The 15,628-nt window shown below is 39.3% G+C and overlaps 1 protein-coding gene across 1 annotated transcript; it reads left to right on the top strand.

Annotated features, from left to right (window-relative positions):
- Window positions 1-4,766: 4,766 nt before the first annotated feature.
- On the top strand, window positions 4,767-8,565 carry ptger4b (prostaglandin E receptor 4 (subtype EP4) b). Its single transcript, XM_030743189.1, has 2 exons — window positions 4,767-5,888; window positions 7,074-8,565. Exons 1-2 carry the CDS (start codon window positions 5,109-5,111, stop codon window positions 7,623-7,625), a joined length of 1,332 nt encoding a protein of 443 aa, XP_030599049.1. The 5' UTR covers window positions 4,767-5,108; the 3' UTR covers window positions 7,626-8,565.
- The last annotated feature ends 7,063 nt before the right edge of the window (window positions 8,566-15,628 follow it).

Here is a 15,628-nt window from a genome sequence, read left to right as displayed (position 1 = left end):
GAGATTATTTTCATTTCCAAATCAGTGAGAAATGCTTTCTTTTCCTTCAAGCTAATTTGAGCACTTTTCATATCAGTACTGCTGCATGAGTGTAATCCACCCAATCAGAACCACATTGCTTTTAAGTTAGACTCACGTCTTAACATTTGACAGCACCTATGCATGGGAGCTGATCTTGTGAGGAACTACTATAACATGTAATTGGAGTGTATGTACTGTAAACAGTAGGTTATTGGCATGTGATTTTTGATGAGTATGCAAACAGGCCAGGTTAGCTTAGTGTAAAGTCAGGCATGTCCATGGAGGGATGCATAGACCTCTACAGGCTAGGCAGCAGCACCCTGACTGCCATTAGGCATCGGGCATCAGTATATACTTTTTTTTTTTCTTCCCCATTGAGATTTGATGTGTTTTCAAAATGTTCCTTTCATTTTTTCTTGAGCAGTGCATAAACAAATACATCAGTGGACTACATACACAGTCTTGAATCTTAGTTTATAATGGAAAACTCAGAAGCAATGCTTTTGTTCAGTGCTACATTTATTAACTGCAACAGAATTGCTGGGAGGGGTGTGGGATGGTGATGGATGTACAAAGCAAAGACTGAAATTTAAATACTTCCATTTCTGTTTTGTTTTTTTGTTGTTGCTTTATTATATATCAAAGCTGCTGTGGTTCGTTGGCCTTTAATATTTTGGTTTTGGGTTAATCTTGATAAAGCAGATGCAGCTGCACATCACTGCAGAATTTGTCTATTTTATGCAAAAGAGATAATCTTAATCTAACATAAAGCAAATACTTCCTCTAGAAGTGTAAACCCAGTCATCTGCAGTATTATCCTTGGTTATCAGTTATGTGTTTTGAAGAAAAAATGTTTACTAATACTGCAGCCAAACAACTGTTTCTGATTTGCCTCTTATTCCAAAGACCCCGGTCTTTGACTAAATGTTTACTGTAACTGTAGTTTTGTCTAATGGTTCATCTGGACATGGAGATGCACAAAGAAGTCGCCTCAAAGCAAAAAGGTTCCTGGCTCATAGTTGGCTGGGGCCTTCCTGTGTGAAGTTTACATGTTCCACCTGTGACTGCATAGCATTCAGATGAGGCAGATTGAGACTTGGATGAGACTTTCTGAATGACCAGGGTGAGGTGGAAATGATGAGGAGATGGGTCACACAAAGGAAACTCTGACAGGCAGAATGACAGGAGAGTGCTGAGGTTAAAAGTGCACGGAACAGAAGCTGAAGAAGTAGGTGGGTGAGAGTGATAATGACAGAAGTGAATAGACTAGAAGCCCAGACACCCAGCAATGCAGGCAGATAAGTTCATTTGAATCAAATGGTCCTTTCTTGAGCTAATTCAAAGTGGTTTCTGTGCCACTGCAAACGTCAACTGCAAAGAAAACCCCACAACCCATACTTTTCAGAGGTCTAAATGAGAGATTCTCTCATGCTCTTTGGACTTACTCCATATCCCCTAATTCTTATCTTATTAGCTTATTGATTGGAAAGTACGTTAAATGTGGAGGTGGACTTACTTCCCCCCCCTGTGACTAATCAAGTTTATTATTTACATATATTTAAATTCTGGAAATAAAACGTAATTTCCTTTGTGTTGCAGGAAAAATACAGCTGGTACATTTTTTTCTCTCCCAGTTCTGTATTATAGTAAGTAAGTAGGTAAAATTTATTTCTATAGCACTTATCATAAAAATCAAAGTGCTTCACAACAAAAACACAAAATAAAAGTATAACAATATAAAACAATAGAATACAGCATAACAAGTCAATTAAAAGCTTTTCTATATAAAAATGTCTTCAGATGCTTTTTAAAAGAGTCAGTGGAGTCTTTACAGCGTAAAGACAGTGGAAGAGAATTCCACAAGCTTGATGCCACAGCCTGAAAAGCCCGATCCCCACGAGTTTTGAAACGAGTGCGAGGGACCAACAGTAACCTTTGACCTGATGATCTAAGAGCTCTGGATAAAGAATATGGTTTCAACAGGTCAGAGATATACTGGGGGGCTTGGCCATGTAAGGCCTTAAAAGTTAAAACTAAAATTTTAATATGAAATCTAAATTTACCGGCAGCCTATGAAGAGAAGCCAAAACTAGAGTGATATGAGATCTTCTATTGGTGCCAGTTAAAAGTCTTGCTGCAGCATTCTGCGCAGTTTGAAGACGATCCAAAGCTGATTTGTTGAAACAAGTAAAAAGACCATTACAATAATCCAGATGAGAAGAGATAAAAGCATGAATAATCATCTCAAGCTCAGCATTTGACACCAGTAATCTGAGTTTTGAAATATTCTTTAAAAGATAAAAACAACTGGCTGTTTGGCGTGATGCTCAAGGGACACTGAACTGTCAAAAATGACACCTAAATTTCTGAGGCTGGATTGCACAGAAGGGCCTAAGAAGCAAATATGTCGCCTAATTTCTGAAATCATGTGGTCAGGAGCAGTAATCAATGTTTCAGTTTTATCAGTATTTAACTGGAGGAACTTGTCATTTAACCATTATGGTGATATGATAGACTGATCAGGCATAACTATGCCTAATACTGTGTTGGTCCCCCCTTTTCTGCCCTGACCCATTGAGGCATTGACTCCACTAGACCCCTGAAGGTGTGCTGTGGTATCTGGTACCAAGATGTTAGCAACAGATCCTTTAAGTCCTGTAAGTTGTTAGGTGGGGTGGATTGAGATCTGAGGAGGCCAAATAAACACCTCAAACATATTGTTGTGCTCCTCAAACCATTCCTGAACCATTTTTTTCTTTGTGGCAGAGCACATTATCCTTCTGAAAGAGGCCACAGCCATCAGGGAATACCGTTTCGTTCACCGTTGTGCTGTCCTCTCTGTGAGAAGTTACTGTGTCACTTAACTTCACAATGCTTAATTTGTGCTCCACACATATCAAACTCATATATAAAATGTAACTCAAAATAGTTTATCAAAATTATACCAGTCTAAATTATGCATATGTATAATACATGCTTGTATGTAATTAGCGGTTCCAAGACTCATGTTGCAGGTGAAACATGAGTCTGTATTTCTATTTGTTGCAACTAAACCTCTTCTGAAAATGTGTTTGTATTTGCTTTCAATTGAAGGGCAGTTTCACTGTTACCACTGACACTGTGTTACTTGCTCTTTCATACATATTTGAAAAAAGTTTGAAGTAATTTGATTGAAACGCTAACGCAGTATCCAGGAACGTGAGTGATCTTGAATTCTGACTGAAAAAAGTAAAATCTGTTAAAATGAGCTGTGAGATTCAGATTCAGTGCATTCAGTGTACACAATGCACTGAATCTGGTTTCTATGCATACTTTAGGAGTGAGGTATGCATAGAAACCTTATCAGTCTGCACAAAAACAATGAGAAAGGCTAAAGTGGGTGGGAAAATGTGCTGCTGATAGTGAAAACTATGCGCCAATGTGCAGAAGGCAGGTGTCGTTTCATCTTACGTCCTTATAATGGAAAAAAGAAAAAATCTTTTTCTTTTCATTCATTAGGAATTAAAAGATTATTCCCAGCTCACAATGAATCATCACCTCTCTGTTTGTGCTGACTGGTCACATTTTTGAAAAGGGATCCAACAATCTGCAGCCTTCTGTTTCCTCATTCAGACAGATGCTAAGTCGATTCCTTCTCTAGTTTATACTTGAAGTGAGATTCACAGTATATTTGTCATGGAAGACTTTGATCATTTTACTTTGACTGAAGTATTCATGTAATTAAGCTACTTACAAGTACAAGTAACAACAGAACAACTTTAAAATCGTCTGCTACAAATACAGTCTGGCATGCAACATCCTACATTGGTCAAAGTAATTAGTCTTTTCTGCTACATTTGCACAGCAGAATGGTTGACATCATAGTGCTGTACCTATTGATATCAGATTAATATCACTGATGCATCAATATGTAAAATTTGCTCTTGCAACTGGCTTTATATACAGGGATTTATATCTTATAAAATATACAGACCACCTGGTCTTGAGAAACTTGTCTTGAAACAAGTGACAAAATATGTTGTTGCAAAAAGAAGAAAAAAAATGTACTTCATCTATTTTTTAAATTCAAATAAACTCTTCTAAAGAACTTACTACAGTATTTTTAAACTATGGCACAACAAGTAAATTAATAAATACGAAAACACAAACTGGTCTGAATAACATGCAGGTATTTTTTTTTTTTTAGCATTTTTGTTGAATATATGAGCCCATATATAACTCGAAGAGTACGGCGTGTTGATAACGGTGCATCATCATTTTTAAAAACTGAGCATTTGGTTTGTAAGAAAATGAGTTGAGAAACTGGTCTGAAGACTTGTTTTGTAACTGTGATGCAATAAAAACTGTGACGCTTCCCTCTGAAGTGAAAAGAAGGCTTCAGTTAGACAACTTTATACCACCGGTGTTCCCTCTGATTCTGGAAAAACACTGAGTCAGCTCCTGCTATTTTTTAAATGTGTTTTATAAATAAATTCATTTTCTTTATAAAACATTTTTATCTATTTATTTTTTATAAATTATATTTATACATATTTATTCCTAATTAATTATTCTGTTTCAAACCAGCTACTGTTATGAGTTTGCTGATGTCAGCTGAAGGATGACGAAGACTTTAATGAATTTCCGTCCTATATACGCGGGAGTCTAGTGATAAAGAAGATTTGAAACACTGATCTCTAAACTGCGCCTTCTTTCTGGCGGGTTCTTTGCTGTAGATGGTGTTTGGCTGTGGAGTTGCTCAAAAAGCTCGGTGGTTTAGGGAAATGCGGAGGAGGAGTTGCCGTCAGTGGCCCAAGAGGAAACTACCCTGTCAGTTGAGAGTGGTTACAGAGCGAGGTGCAGCTCGCAACCTACGTCGGAGCATCTTAAGCAAAGCAAAAGCAGCTGAGTGAACATCTGTCTCCTGTGGATTCGTACTTTCACGAAGGATATGGAGTTTAAATTCTGTGCGTAAAAGACACCGTTGGCGATATGGGTTTGGTTACTGGAGAATTGGAGGAATACGTATTAATGGGAAGGGTCACTGCTTCGGAAGTGAGGAGAGACTCTTTGCTCAACGTGAATCAGTGAAAGAATTCCTTGCAGGTATGAGCACCACGGCGCCACCCGGCAGATTTCCACCGCCCACCATCCCGGTGATTATGTTCATCTTCGGGGTGGTGGGAAATGTCATCGCCATAGTTGTTCTGCGAATATCACGAAAGGAACGGAAAGAGACGACTTTTTACACACTTGTGTGCGGCCTGGCAGTCACAGACCTGCTGGGCACCTTGCTGGCCAGTCCCGTCACCATCGCCACCTACATCAAAGGCACCTGGCCTGGAGGGGAGCCTTTGTGCCAGTACTCCGGCTTCATTCTGCTCTTCTTCTTCTTGGTTCAACTCAGCATTGTATTTGCAATGTCAGTGGAAAGATATTTGGCAATAAACCACGCGTATTTCTACAATGAGTATGTCGACCAAAGACTCGCAGCGCTGGCACTTTTAGTCATATACATTTCCAACATCGTGTTTTGCGCGCTGCCCAGCTTGGGATTCGGTCGGGTGACGCTCCAAAACTCCAAGACCTGGTGTTTCATCGACTGGCAAAACAACCACACAACTGTCAAGACTTTTAATTTGATGTACGCGGGGGTGAATTCGGGCATCGTGCTGGCAACTATCATATGCAACGTGACCGTGTTCGGAGCTCTGATCCTAATGCACAAGCGGTTCATTCGCCGCACATCTTTGGGAACAGACCCGCGGCGCGTCGCAGAGTTGCGGCGCAGACGGAATTTTTCCCGATTAGCTGGAGCAGAGATCCAAATGGTCATCCTTCTTATAGCTACATCGGCTGTTGTCCTCGTCTGCTCCATACCTTTAGTGGTGAGTATGGCAAAATTGCAACAATCAGTCGTGCCACTCTTAATGTATGTGCGAGCTCACACAGTTCTCACAGTTTTTTTTTTTTTTGCAACAAGCAGGTTCTTTTGAGAGAAAAAAAAAATCCAAAAAAAAGGTAACTGAATTAAACTTTGTCAAAATAAAAATAATGATAATGTGCGTCCTTGTAAAAATAATACTGGCACAGGTGTTACGCGTGTGCTTCTGAACATTGTGTGCTCGGGTTAGATGTTTGTGGTCTGATGACACTTGATGAGCTGTCACATGTTGCATTGTGCTTTCGCTTCTGCACAAGTACACACGTTCACAATGGGAGTACGTGTGAAATAGGTAAGACCAATGAGAGTATTTATAGTAGTCGTTAACGTCCCCATTCTCAGTTTGACTTAGTAGACGTCACTGTTGAACCTGAGATAATGTCAAGGAGCAAAGTGTTCGTATTTTTGTTAGAAAATTCCCCCTTTGTGTCACTGCGTCTTCCCTGCTACTCAGCATGGAGTACAGAGAAGGGAAAACGGTGAACTGTACACCAACACCTGCAACTTTGATTTGTGCAACCCAGACAAGTGTCATAATATAAACTTAATACTTTTGTATGAGAGCAAAGACTTTTTATTCCAATTGTGCCTGTTAGAAACATTTTAGGATAGGATCATTTAATAGCCATTATGAAAAGGATGAAATGATTAGAATCAGTAAAATTAACCATAATATTGTAATGATACCTGAACACTGTTTTAAACAGGATTAAAAAAAAAAAAAAGATGTAAATTCACCCTTTAATGGACCTCGTTTCTTGAAAATGTGACTGATGATCACAATCAGTGAAGTGCAAATGCCACAGTGTCATTTGGTATTACAGCAAGAAATGAGAGACATTTTTATTGGCCTCTTGCCCTTCATACGCTGCTGCAGCTAAAAGAAGTCCGATATCATCAAGTGTGTATTTAGGTTTAACCATTCCATGTCAGCCATGTAAGAATATGTCAAATAAACAATTATATTAGTCTTAAATAAAAGGACTAAAGTGTAGTAATGTTTGGACTTATGAAAAAACTGTTTGAAATGTTGTTCTGTGCCCTTTTTTTTTTTGGGGGGGGGTCAAATGGTAAAAGTGGATGCTTGTTAAACTTTTCTACCTTTTTGTTTTCTCTTCCATCCTCTCAGCTGAGGATCTTCCTAAATCAGCTGTTCAGAAACCAGACAGAAGAGAATGGGTTGCATAGAGACCTGCAGGCCATCCGCATGGCTTCTGTCAACCCCATCTTAGATCCGTGGATATATATCTTGCTCAGAAAGACAGTTTTCCTCAAACTGATGGAGAAAATCAAGTGTCTGTTCTGCAAAATGGGTGGACGGGGACAGGGTGGGCATTTCCTCTGCGCTGACGGTCATCTGTCTTCCATCGTCTCTCGGGACTCTCCATCACTGATGTCCCATGAGTTGCGGGAAATGGTGAGCACGTCTCACACCATGCTTTACCCCTCTGAGAGAAACACACAGACACATGGACCAATTCAAGCAGGGGTGGAGGGTGACTCTGCTCTTCCTGCTATACAGACATTACAGGCCCTACAGGAGGTTGATGGGTCTAAGACTGTATTAGAGGACAGTGTATCAGAAATGCCACTGAAAGAACTTCCAGTTTGCCCCAAAGACCCGACTCTACAAGTCACCTTTACAGATGAGACTACAGATATGCAAGAAAAATGCATATAACCATTATAATATTCCCCATAATAAGACTGTCGCCTCAAAGATGGGAACTAGTGAAAGCACTGCAAACACATCTGAAGACTGAAAAATCTGTCATCTGTAGCCATCTTGTGGACTGCTAAGAACACTTGAGAGATGAATTACTGACCTTCTGTAAGTATCATTCTCAGTGCATCGCTCCCCATTAATTCTTGACCAAATCACTAAATACGCATCAATACGATCACATAACTTATATCAGCAAAACCACAGGGAGCGTTATAGAGCTCCCCCATTGCACTTTTTGAATTTCAGTCCATTGCCGGGTTGCGCTCGTTTCCACAACCTGCACAATGTCTGTAAAGAACTTGTGTTAAAATGTGAACAGAGTACCAGGATGTCAATTTATTTCAAATATGAAATTGTACATTACTGTCTTCTCCATGAGAAAGTTCAGTTAGTTTGAAGCCATTTCAAATTGGTGCAGGGTGAATATGTGTGTGGTGTTTTTTTTTTGTTTCCTGGTTTTGTTTGTGTGTTTGTTTCAATCAGTGACATTTTATGGGTTGACAGAGTTGCTCTTACATCAAAACCATAATCTTGCCACCCCCTGAATTTCATAAAGGCAGCTATACACTAGATATCCCATAGTACAGACACTGGAGGATGTTAGACTTCAAAGTGACCCCTAAAAAGCCCACTTAACCCATTATCTTATTGACTTTACTTTTAATGCTTTTAATGCAATGCGTAACATTCCCAGCTAATCGGAGTATATAAGGAAGATAAGGCAGGAAATTAGAACTGAAGCCATTTTTGTGTCCTGTCTGAATTTTTTTTAAATTATTTCCCGTTTTAGCATGGCCTTGATATACTGCTGCTATAAAGACTGATACAAATATAAACACATGTTCATATTCAGTGTCAAATTTATCACAAAATGTTGTGTAAATGTGTTTAATAAAAAAAAAATATAAGCTAATGAAAGTCAGTGTCTTTTCTTTTTGCATCAATAAGTCGACTGAATGTGACAAGCAATAATGTGCTTAAAACATGTGAAGCAATATTAACAGTAGATTAATGCATGAGGATGTACAGTTATTGCAGGTCAGTGCATTTGTAGTAGTTTTGCCTCTGTGCACCACCAGAAGCGCAGACGGTCAGCTTTAATTTGTTGCATTAAATGTTTAGAAATTGCAGCTTTTTTCATTTAGAGTTCTGCATTTTCCAAGGATTTTTTTTAATGCTTGAAAGAATCTTCAGGACTCAATGACTGCCTGAAGTCCGGAACTCATGGACATCATCAAATGTTTTGTTTCTTCCCTTGAGATGATCTACCAGGTCTTTGAAGCAGCTGCCTTCACTTGCTTCTTATTTGTGGTTCTCTTCTTCCAGCTTTGCCTTCAATAAATGGAAAGCATGCCCTATTGAGTTGAGATCAGGTAACTGACTTGGCCATTGAAGAATTTCCCATTTCTTTGCCTTGAGAAACTCCGATTGCTTTTTCAGTATATTTTGTATCTATTTGCAGCATTTGGCTGAATCAGAGCAGAGATTATAGCCATGTACATTTCACAAGTCATCCTGCATCTTCTGTCAGGAGTCACATCATTAGTGAACACTAGTGAGCCGGTTCCAGTGGCAGTTGTACATGCCTATTCCATAACATTGTCTGCATCGTGTTTGATGTGGTATGTTTTGGATCATGGGTTCTCGTTTCCTTCTCCACAGTCTTTATCTTCCCATCATTCTGGTGCAAGTTAATCTAGGTTTCATTTTCCCAAAGACTTATTTTTGGAAATGTGCAAACCCAAATGTGAATTTTACCAACTTTACAGGCAAGCAATTCTCTGAATCTTTGCTGAAAACAAATATTGATCAGTCAAGAAAAGAATGACTTAAATTAATTGCCACTTCAGGGTTAATGACACCACTTTGTCAATTAAAACAATGAAATCTGTTCAGTTCTGTTCACAGCGCCAATTTACAAGAGGCACCTTATAGTCTAAGATAAGAATCATACAATTGTGATAGGGGATCATGGATGAGTGAGCATCGAGAGACAATGGGGAGAAATATGACTGCTTGGAGTGAGGGAAAAGTCAAGAGAGAAAAGGAAAGGATGGGAAAAAGACAACAGAACAAAGTACAAACTATCAGAGAGAAGACAAAAAGTAAATAGTGGCATATAAATGCACAGGAAGTAAAAGGGAGGATATCCTGATAATAGTCTAGCCTAGAGGTAACAAATGCACTGCCCAATTGTGGAACAGATTCTTTGCAAGAAATGCTGCAGAAAAGCTTGTTGTTGAGAAACTACAAAAAGGGGGAAGTAGATCCAGAGACAACTTAAACACAACCCAAATAAAATTCTAAAGTTTCTAAATTCAATAGTATTTTCTTTCCTCAGCATGTCACTCACAACCCCATTTATAAAAGACGTAGCACATGCTATCCCTTTCATCAGCACTGATTGCTTTAACACATTTCTAATCAATAGCCAGTTCAGATGGTGAGACATCATTCACTTGCAGACAGCTGCTTTCTTTGCCCATGATGATTTCCAGTTCCACTGTGGCCTCTGTCCAGAGCCTTCTGGGAGCAGGGAAATGCCCCTCTGAGAACAATAACCCTTTAAAGAGAGCTCTGACCTGAGACTTTGAAATCTGTTAAAGCTGTTGAGTCTCTCGGGAGACAGGAAATAATGATTGACAAAACAGTTGCGACAGGGTTTTAGCAGAGGGTCGATTGGAAAAATGATTCTTCTTGGAAACTTGTCCCTTTTCTCCCACATCTCATCAGCTCACACCACTAACACTACAAATCTGACAGGCTGTTTTAGACATTTAAACTCTTGCTGTGAGGAGCCTGTGAAAAAAAATGGCTATTAGAAGATGCCACTGAGAAAGCAGTAGGTGGTGAAGCTGTAGGTATTTAGGACTACAGTCTTCTTTGCGCTATTGTAACTGTTTTAACTCGATGAGCGTATTGGAGGATAAAAACACTGCTCAGACTTATATAGATTTAGACCAGGCTTGGATCAGAATAGATGATGAAAAATGGAATTGCAAACAATTGTAATAAGATGTAATTACATTGTATTTGATGGTTTAATAAACCACAGTGGTAATTTCTACGAGCCGAATATCTGTGGCTGATATTGTTTTTATCTTGTTAGTGTGGGTATGTGTGTCGTCATGGCAATGCGACACATAGCAGGAACTATCACAAAGGCCGTTGTGAGTATTTTGGCAGATGTTTCTGTTTGTAGGCAGATTTTGTCAAAACAATAGCCTCTCTGCAAAACTGTGCATGGTGCAATCAAGAAACTGTAAGGCGTGTATCTGAGATTAAAATAAAGGCCAAGAAGGCGTGGTCTGACTAATGACCACTGAGTACTCATGCAATAATAAACAGAAAACTAAGTGTTGGCTGGTTTAATCCCATCACAAGTTGCTGTCAGGTGTATTCTTTTGTCATGGCTTCAAGACATATTACAGTATCTCTACCAGCCATTGGATGCAGGTGCTGGCTGCTACTTAACAGGTTCTAAAATGATTTAACTACAACCGGAGATGAAGAACCCCGCATTACATATTACACAATCTCATTAATTATTAATCAAAAAACTTGCAGAAGTAGTGTGTGAAAAACTGAGCGCATGATGCAGCAGTGTGTATAACCGCTTATAGCAACAATGGACTTGAAGTCATCGTTTTCTGGATGAACTTTTTTAGTTCTGTTTCAGTTCAATTCAGTTTTATTTACATATTACAGCAATAGTTGCCTCAGGGTGCTTTATATTGTGAAGTCCCTACAATAATACAGAGAATACCTCAACAATCAGATGAGCCCCTATGAGGAAGCAATTGGCGAAAGCAGGAAGGGGGGAGAAAAAAAAAAAAAAAACACCTGGAAGAGAGCCAGAGATTAATAATTACTCATGATTAAATTCAGGGAGTGGAAAGAGGGTAGTGAAGAAGAAGCCGTAAGTGCATTACGGGAACCCCCAGGAGCCTAGGTATATTGTAGCATAACTAAGGGAGCGTTCAGGATCACCTGATCCAGCCCTAACTGTAAGCTTTTGTCACAGCTGGTGCAGGCAAAGCAGGGAGGACCCCAATGCAGGACACAAGGCGAGAGCTTTAATTGGACTTAGCTTCTACTGAATATGCTTTAACCCAAAACTGACTGGTCAGGAGCCAGTTACACCAAGAAACGCGAAACCACAAAACACACAGCTGATGTCAACCTAGGCATTACAATGACAAGGACCTGAACAACGAACTAAACAACACAGACCTTAAATACACAGAGGGAACATGAGGGAAAAGGAAACAGGTGAAAACACAGGTGAACGACATAATACTAATGAACAGGGGAAAGCAAGACAGAACACAACTCACACAGACCAGATGAGTACAAAATAAAACAGGAAGTCAAACAAGGGACAGAGACGCAGACCTAACACTGGACACCGGTAAACACAAGAAACTAGAAAATCAAAACATAACCAACCCTAAAACACAAGAAAAACCCCAGAACAGACAAAATAAAGCCAAAGCAAAACACACAGAGTCAAAAGGACCCCAGACCATGACAGCTTCATCAAAAAGGAAAATTTTAAGTATGGCTTTTTAAGTAATGGTTTAATTACTGCCACCTTAGAGGCCTGTGGTATGAGGTCCATTAATAGAGACAAAATTAACATATTTTGCAAGCACAACTTTGCAAGCTATGTTGTGCTACATTATTCCTTTCAGAGTGAAGACTTTCTCCTGGGAACCAGTCCAAACAAACCATACTTGTTCAGTCTTTCTAATTGCTCTGTCATTAATTGTAACATTTAACATGCTGTCTGAGGCCTGTAAAGTCTGAGATGTAGTTCTTGGATTTTTTTTTTTTTTTTTTTTTGCAGTTTCTTGGAGAACTGCACAGTCTGACCTTGGGGTGAAGTTGCTGGGACTTCCACTTCTGGGAAGATTCGTGACTGTCTTGAATGTTTTCCACTTGTGAATCATTTTTCTCACTCTGTCAAATGATCAACTTCAGACTGCTAGGAAATGGCTTTATAATCCTTCCCAGACTGATGGGCAGCAACATCTGGTTCCCTAAGATCATTGCTGATGCCTTTCCTCTTTGGCATTGTAACACACACACCTAAATGCTCTACAGACAAGCAAACTGCCAAAACATTTGCTTTTATGGAGGCACTCACACTTGGTGATGATCAGTTAATGAGGTGCATTTGATTAGCAGCAGCTGGCTGCTATTTACCCTCCTAATTCCTATGGAAGGAGTAAGAGTCTAATTAGTTTTTCACACACAGTTTCAGCATTCTCTATTAGTTTTTATTAAATAAACAATGACACTTTAATATGTCATGTGGTGTTACTCATCTCAGGTTGTATTTACCTAATGTTTAAGAACCAGAGGATTTTTTTTTTTTTTTTTTAAATCAGGCTCTGATATATAAAACCTTGGAATTGAAAGAAAATATATTTTCTTGTCAGTTTTAAGTATTCTTGTTATTTAAATTTCATTATTGAGCTTAATAATGTTTAAACCCACAGAACTTTTGATTCTAGTCGAGGTGCAAAAGACATCTAGAATATCTGGCAGCACCCAAGGCTTAATGTGACTTTTAAGACATCTACATTCAGAATAGTTGAGCCTGGTCAAATAGAATAGTCAAAGTCCTGGTAGAGAAGGAATGAAAGAATTACTTATATCTGTAGGACTTATTGTCTGGGAATCATAAATTACTTTGACAACTTTTTTTTTTGTGCTAATTTTCACGACATTTGCACTGTAAAAGCTAAAAATGTCAACCTTGAAGTGGCTGTACAGGAAGAGTCAGAGGATCAAGAAAGTAACTACAGTTTTTCCTCCAGGGATTACCTCTCTCTGTTGACACCTTCACAGGAAACCGTCCAATAGCTGTTGAGAACGCTGAGCCTGAAATGATGAAGTGGTGGACTGATTGATGTTTTTCTCCCTTGAGCTAAACTGCAAGAATGGGAAAAAAAAAAAAAAACTTCTGAAGATTTGGAAAGAGTCAGTACTCAGTATATACAAATCAGCCATACTCAAAGAAAAGCAAAAAGTTTTAACTTGTTCCCAAAATGCTGAGGCATCTGTCTTACTTTTAAGTGGATGTAAAGTAAAGTTTTTAACATGTCATCGATTTCTTTTGGAAAGTTTGGACTGACATTGAAATGTTCCCGAAGCCATGGGCTGATGAGCATTTGGACCATCCACATACAAGTGTATTTAAAATCACTTGGCACACCCTGATTATACACAGGTGACCTCCATTTATCTTATTATGCAACTTCTAAAAGCAGCAGCTGCACCAGCAGTGTTTTTGGGGTGTGTCTCAGGCAAGGGTGTCACAGCTTATGTAATCTTTTTTCTTTTTTTAAAATATTTTTCAAAACTTAGATTATTTTGTAGAAACATGTCTTTTTCTCTGCTGTATTTCTTTGTTTAGAAACTTAAAGGGTTAGCACTTTGTTTCATTATTATTACACAGTGCTTGTCAGCCATCTGAGGCTCTGACAACCATTCACAACCATCTTGAGGATTATTACTCCATATAACCTGCCTCATGTTTGCATTACCCATCTGTGGTGCTGATTGATCAGGTAATTTTATGCTCTGTATGTTCAGATGCAATTTTTAGTTATTCACGCAGAACCCGCTTATCTGAGCACTCCTGATGGACCTGTTTTGGAAAGTCATTATTTCTTTCATCACACTACCCTACAAAATACTTTAAAGAGGTAATTTTCTGCTCAACTTCCTAATCTTCCTTTCCACTGAAATGAATGTTTTTCCATCACAGTTCTCGCCTTTACATTACTGCTGCTGCAGCTTACTTTCACACTAGTTCTGATGGCTGTACAGTTGTTTTTTTTTTTTTGTTGTTTTTTAAATGAAGTTTGTGAAGTACAGCTATGCTTGGTGGCTCAAGAGGTAGATGGTTGGTGGTTCAATCCCTGGCTGCTCCAATCTGCATGCCAAAGTATCCCTGGGGAGGGGGGGGATACTGAACCTCGAGTTGCTCTCAATGTGTTTATCGGAGGATGAATGTGTGTGTGTGAATGTTAGAAAGTGCTTGTATGAATGGTTAAATGAGACACGCTGCATAAAGCGCGTCGAGTGCTCATGCAGACATGTGCTACATAAGATCCAGTCCATTTTGCAGGGATTTCTGCAGTGCTCATAAGATGCACTCTGTACTGAAGTCTGATTAAACCACAGTTGCACTTTTTTATGTTTATTAAACACACCCAGCAGCCTTTCTGCAATCCAGACAAGAAAAAGGAAGTGACCCCCTCTGTGCAAATAACTTCTCCAACAGTTTCTTGGAATCAGGTGAGATTAAATAGAAGTGCCCCTCCCTTGTAGGTATACAAACTCAGTACTGACAAAGTTTGGTCTTGGTTGGTGGTTGTGAACTGTGACTTGACCACAACAACTTTCACAGCACAACAGTAGAAACAAAACACACTCTCTGGATGTTTACTTAGTTACACCTTGATAGTATCAGGTTGGACCCCTTTTACCGTCAGAAAGCCTCAGTTCTTTGTGGCACAGAATCAACAAGGTGCTGGAAACACTTCTCAGAGATTTTGGCCCATTTTGACATGATATCATCACAATGTTGCTGCACATCCATGATGTGAATCTCCCGTTCCACCACATCCCAAAGGTGTTCTATTGGATTGAGATCTGGTGACTGTGGAGGCTGTTTGAGTGCAGTGAACTCACTGTCATGTTCAAGAAACCAGTTTGATCAGCTGATTTGAGCTTTGGAACATGGTGCGCTATCCAGCTGGAAGCAGCCATCAGAAGATGCATTCACTTTGGTCATAAAAGGATGGACATAATAGGTTGAACTCTTCTACTGCTGTAGCACCTGCTTCAAAGTTCGACGCCTTGTGCATTCAGAGATGCTCTTTTACCTTAGCTGTTGCCTTCTTTCAGCTTGAAGCAGTCTGCTAATTCTCCTCTGACCTCTG

The sequence above is a fragment of the Archocentrus centrarchus genome, chromosome 12 (genome assembly GCF_007364275.1).
Source record: "Archocentrus centrarchus isolate MPI-CPG fArcCen1 chromosome 12, fArcCen1, whole genome shotgun sequence".
Lineage (NCBI taxonomy): Eukaryota > Metazoa > Chordata > Actinopteri > Cichliformes > Cichlidae > Archocentrus > Archocentrus centrarchus.
Note: the sequence above shows the minus strand (reverse complement) of the source record. Positions and strands in the feature narration are given on the sequence as shown.

Coding starts and splice junctions, on each gene's coding strand:
- ptger4b (XM_030743189.1), top strand. CDS start 5,109: ATGAGCACCACGGCGCCACCCGGCAGATTTCCACCGCCCACCATCCCG. Junction 5,889..7,073: donor TCTGCTCCATACCTTTAGTG/GTGAGTATGGCA, acceptor CCATCCTCTCAG/CTGAGGATCTTCCTAAATCA.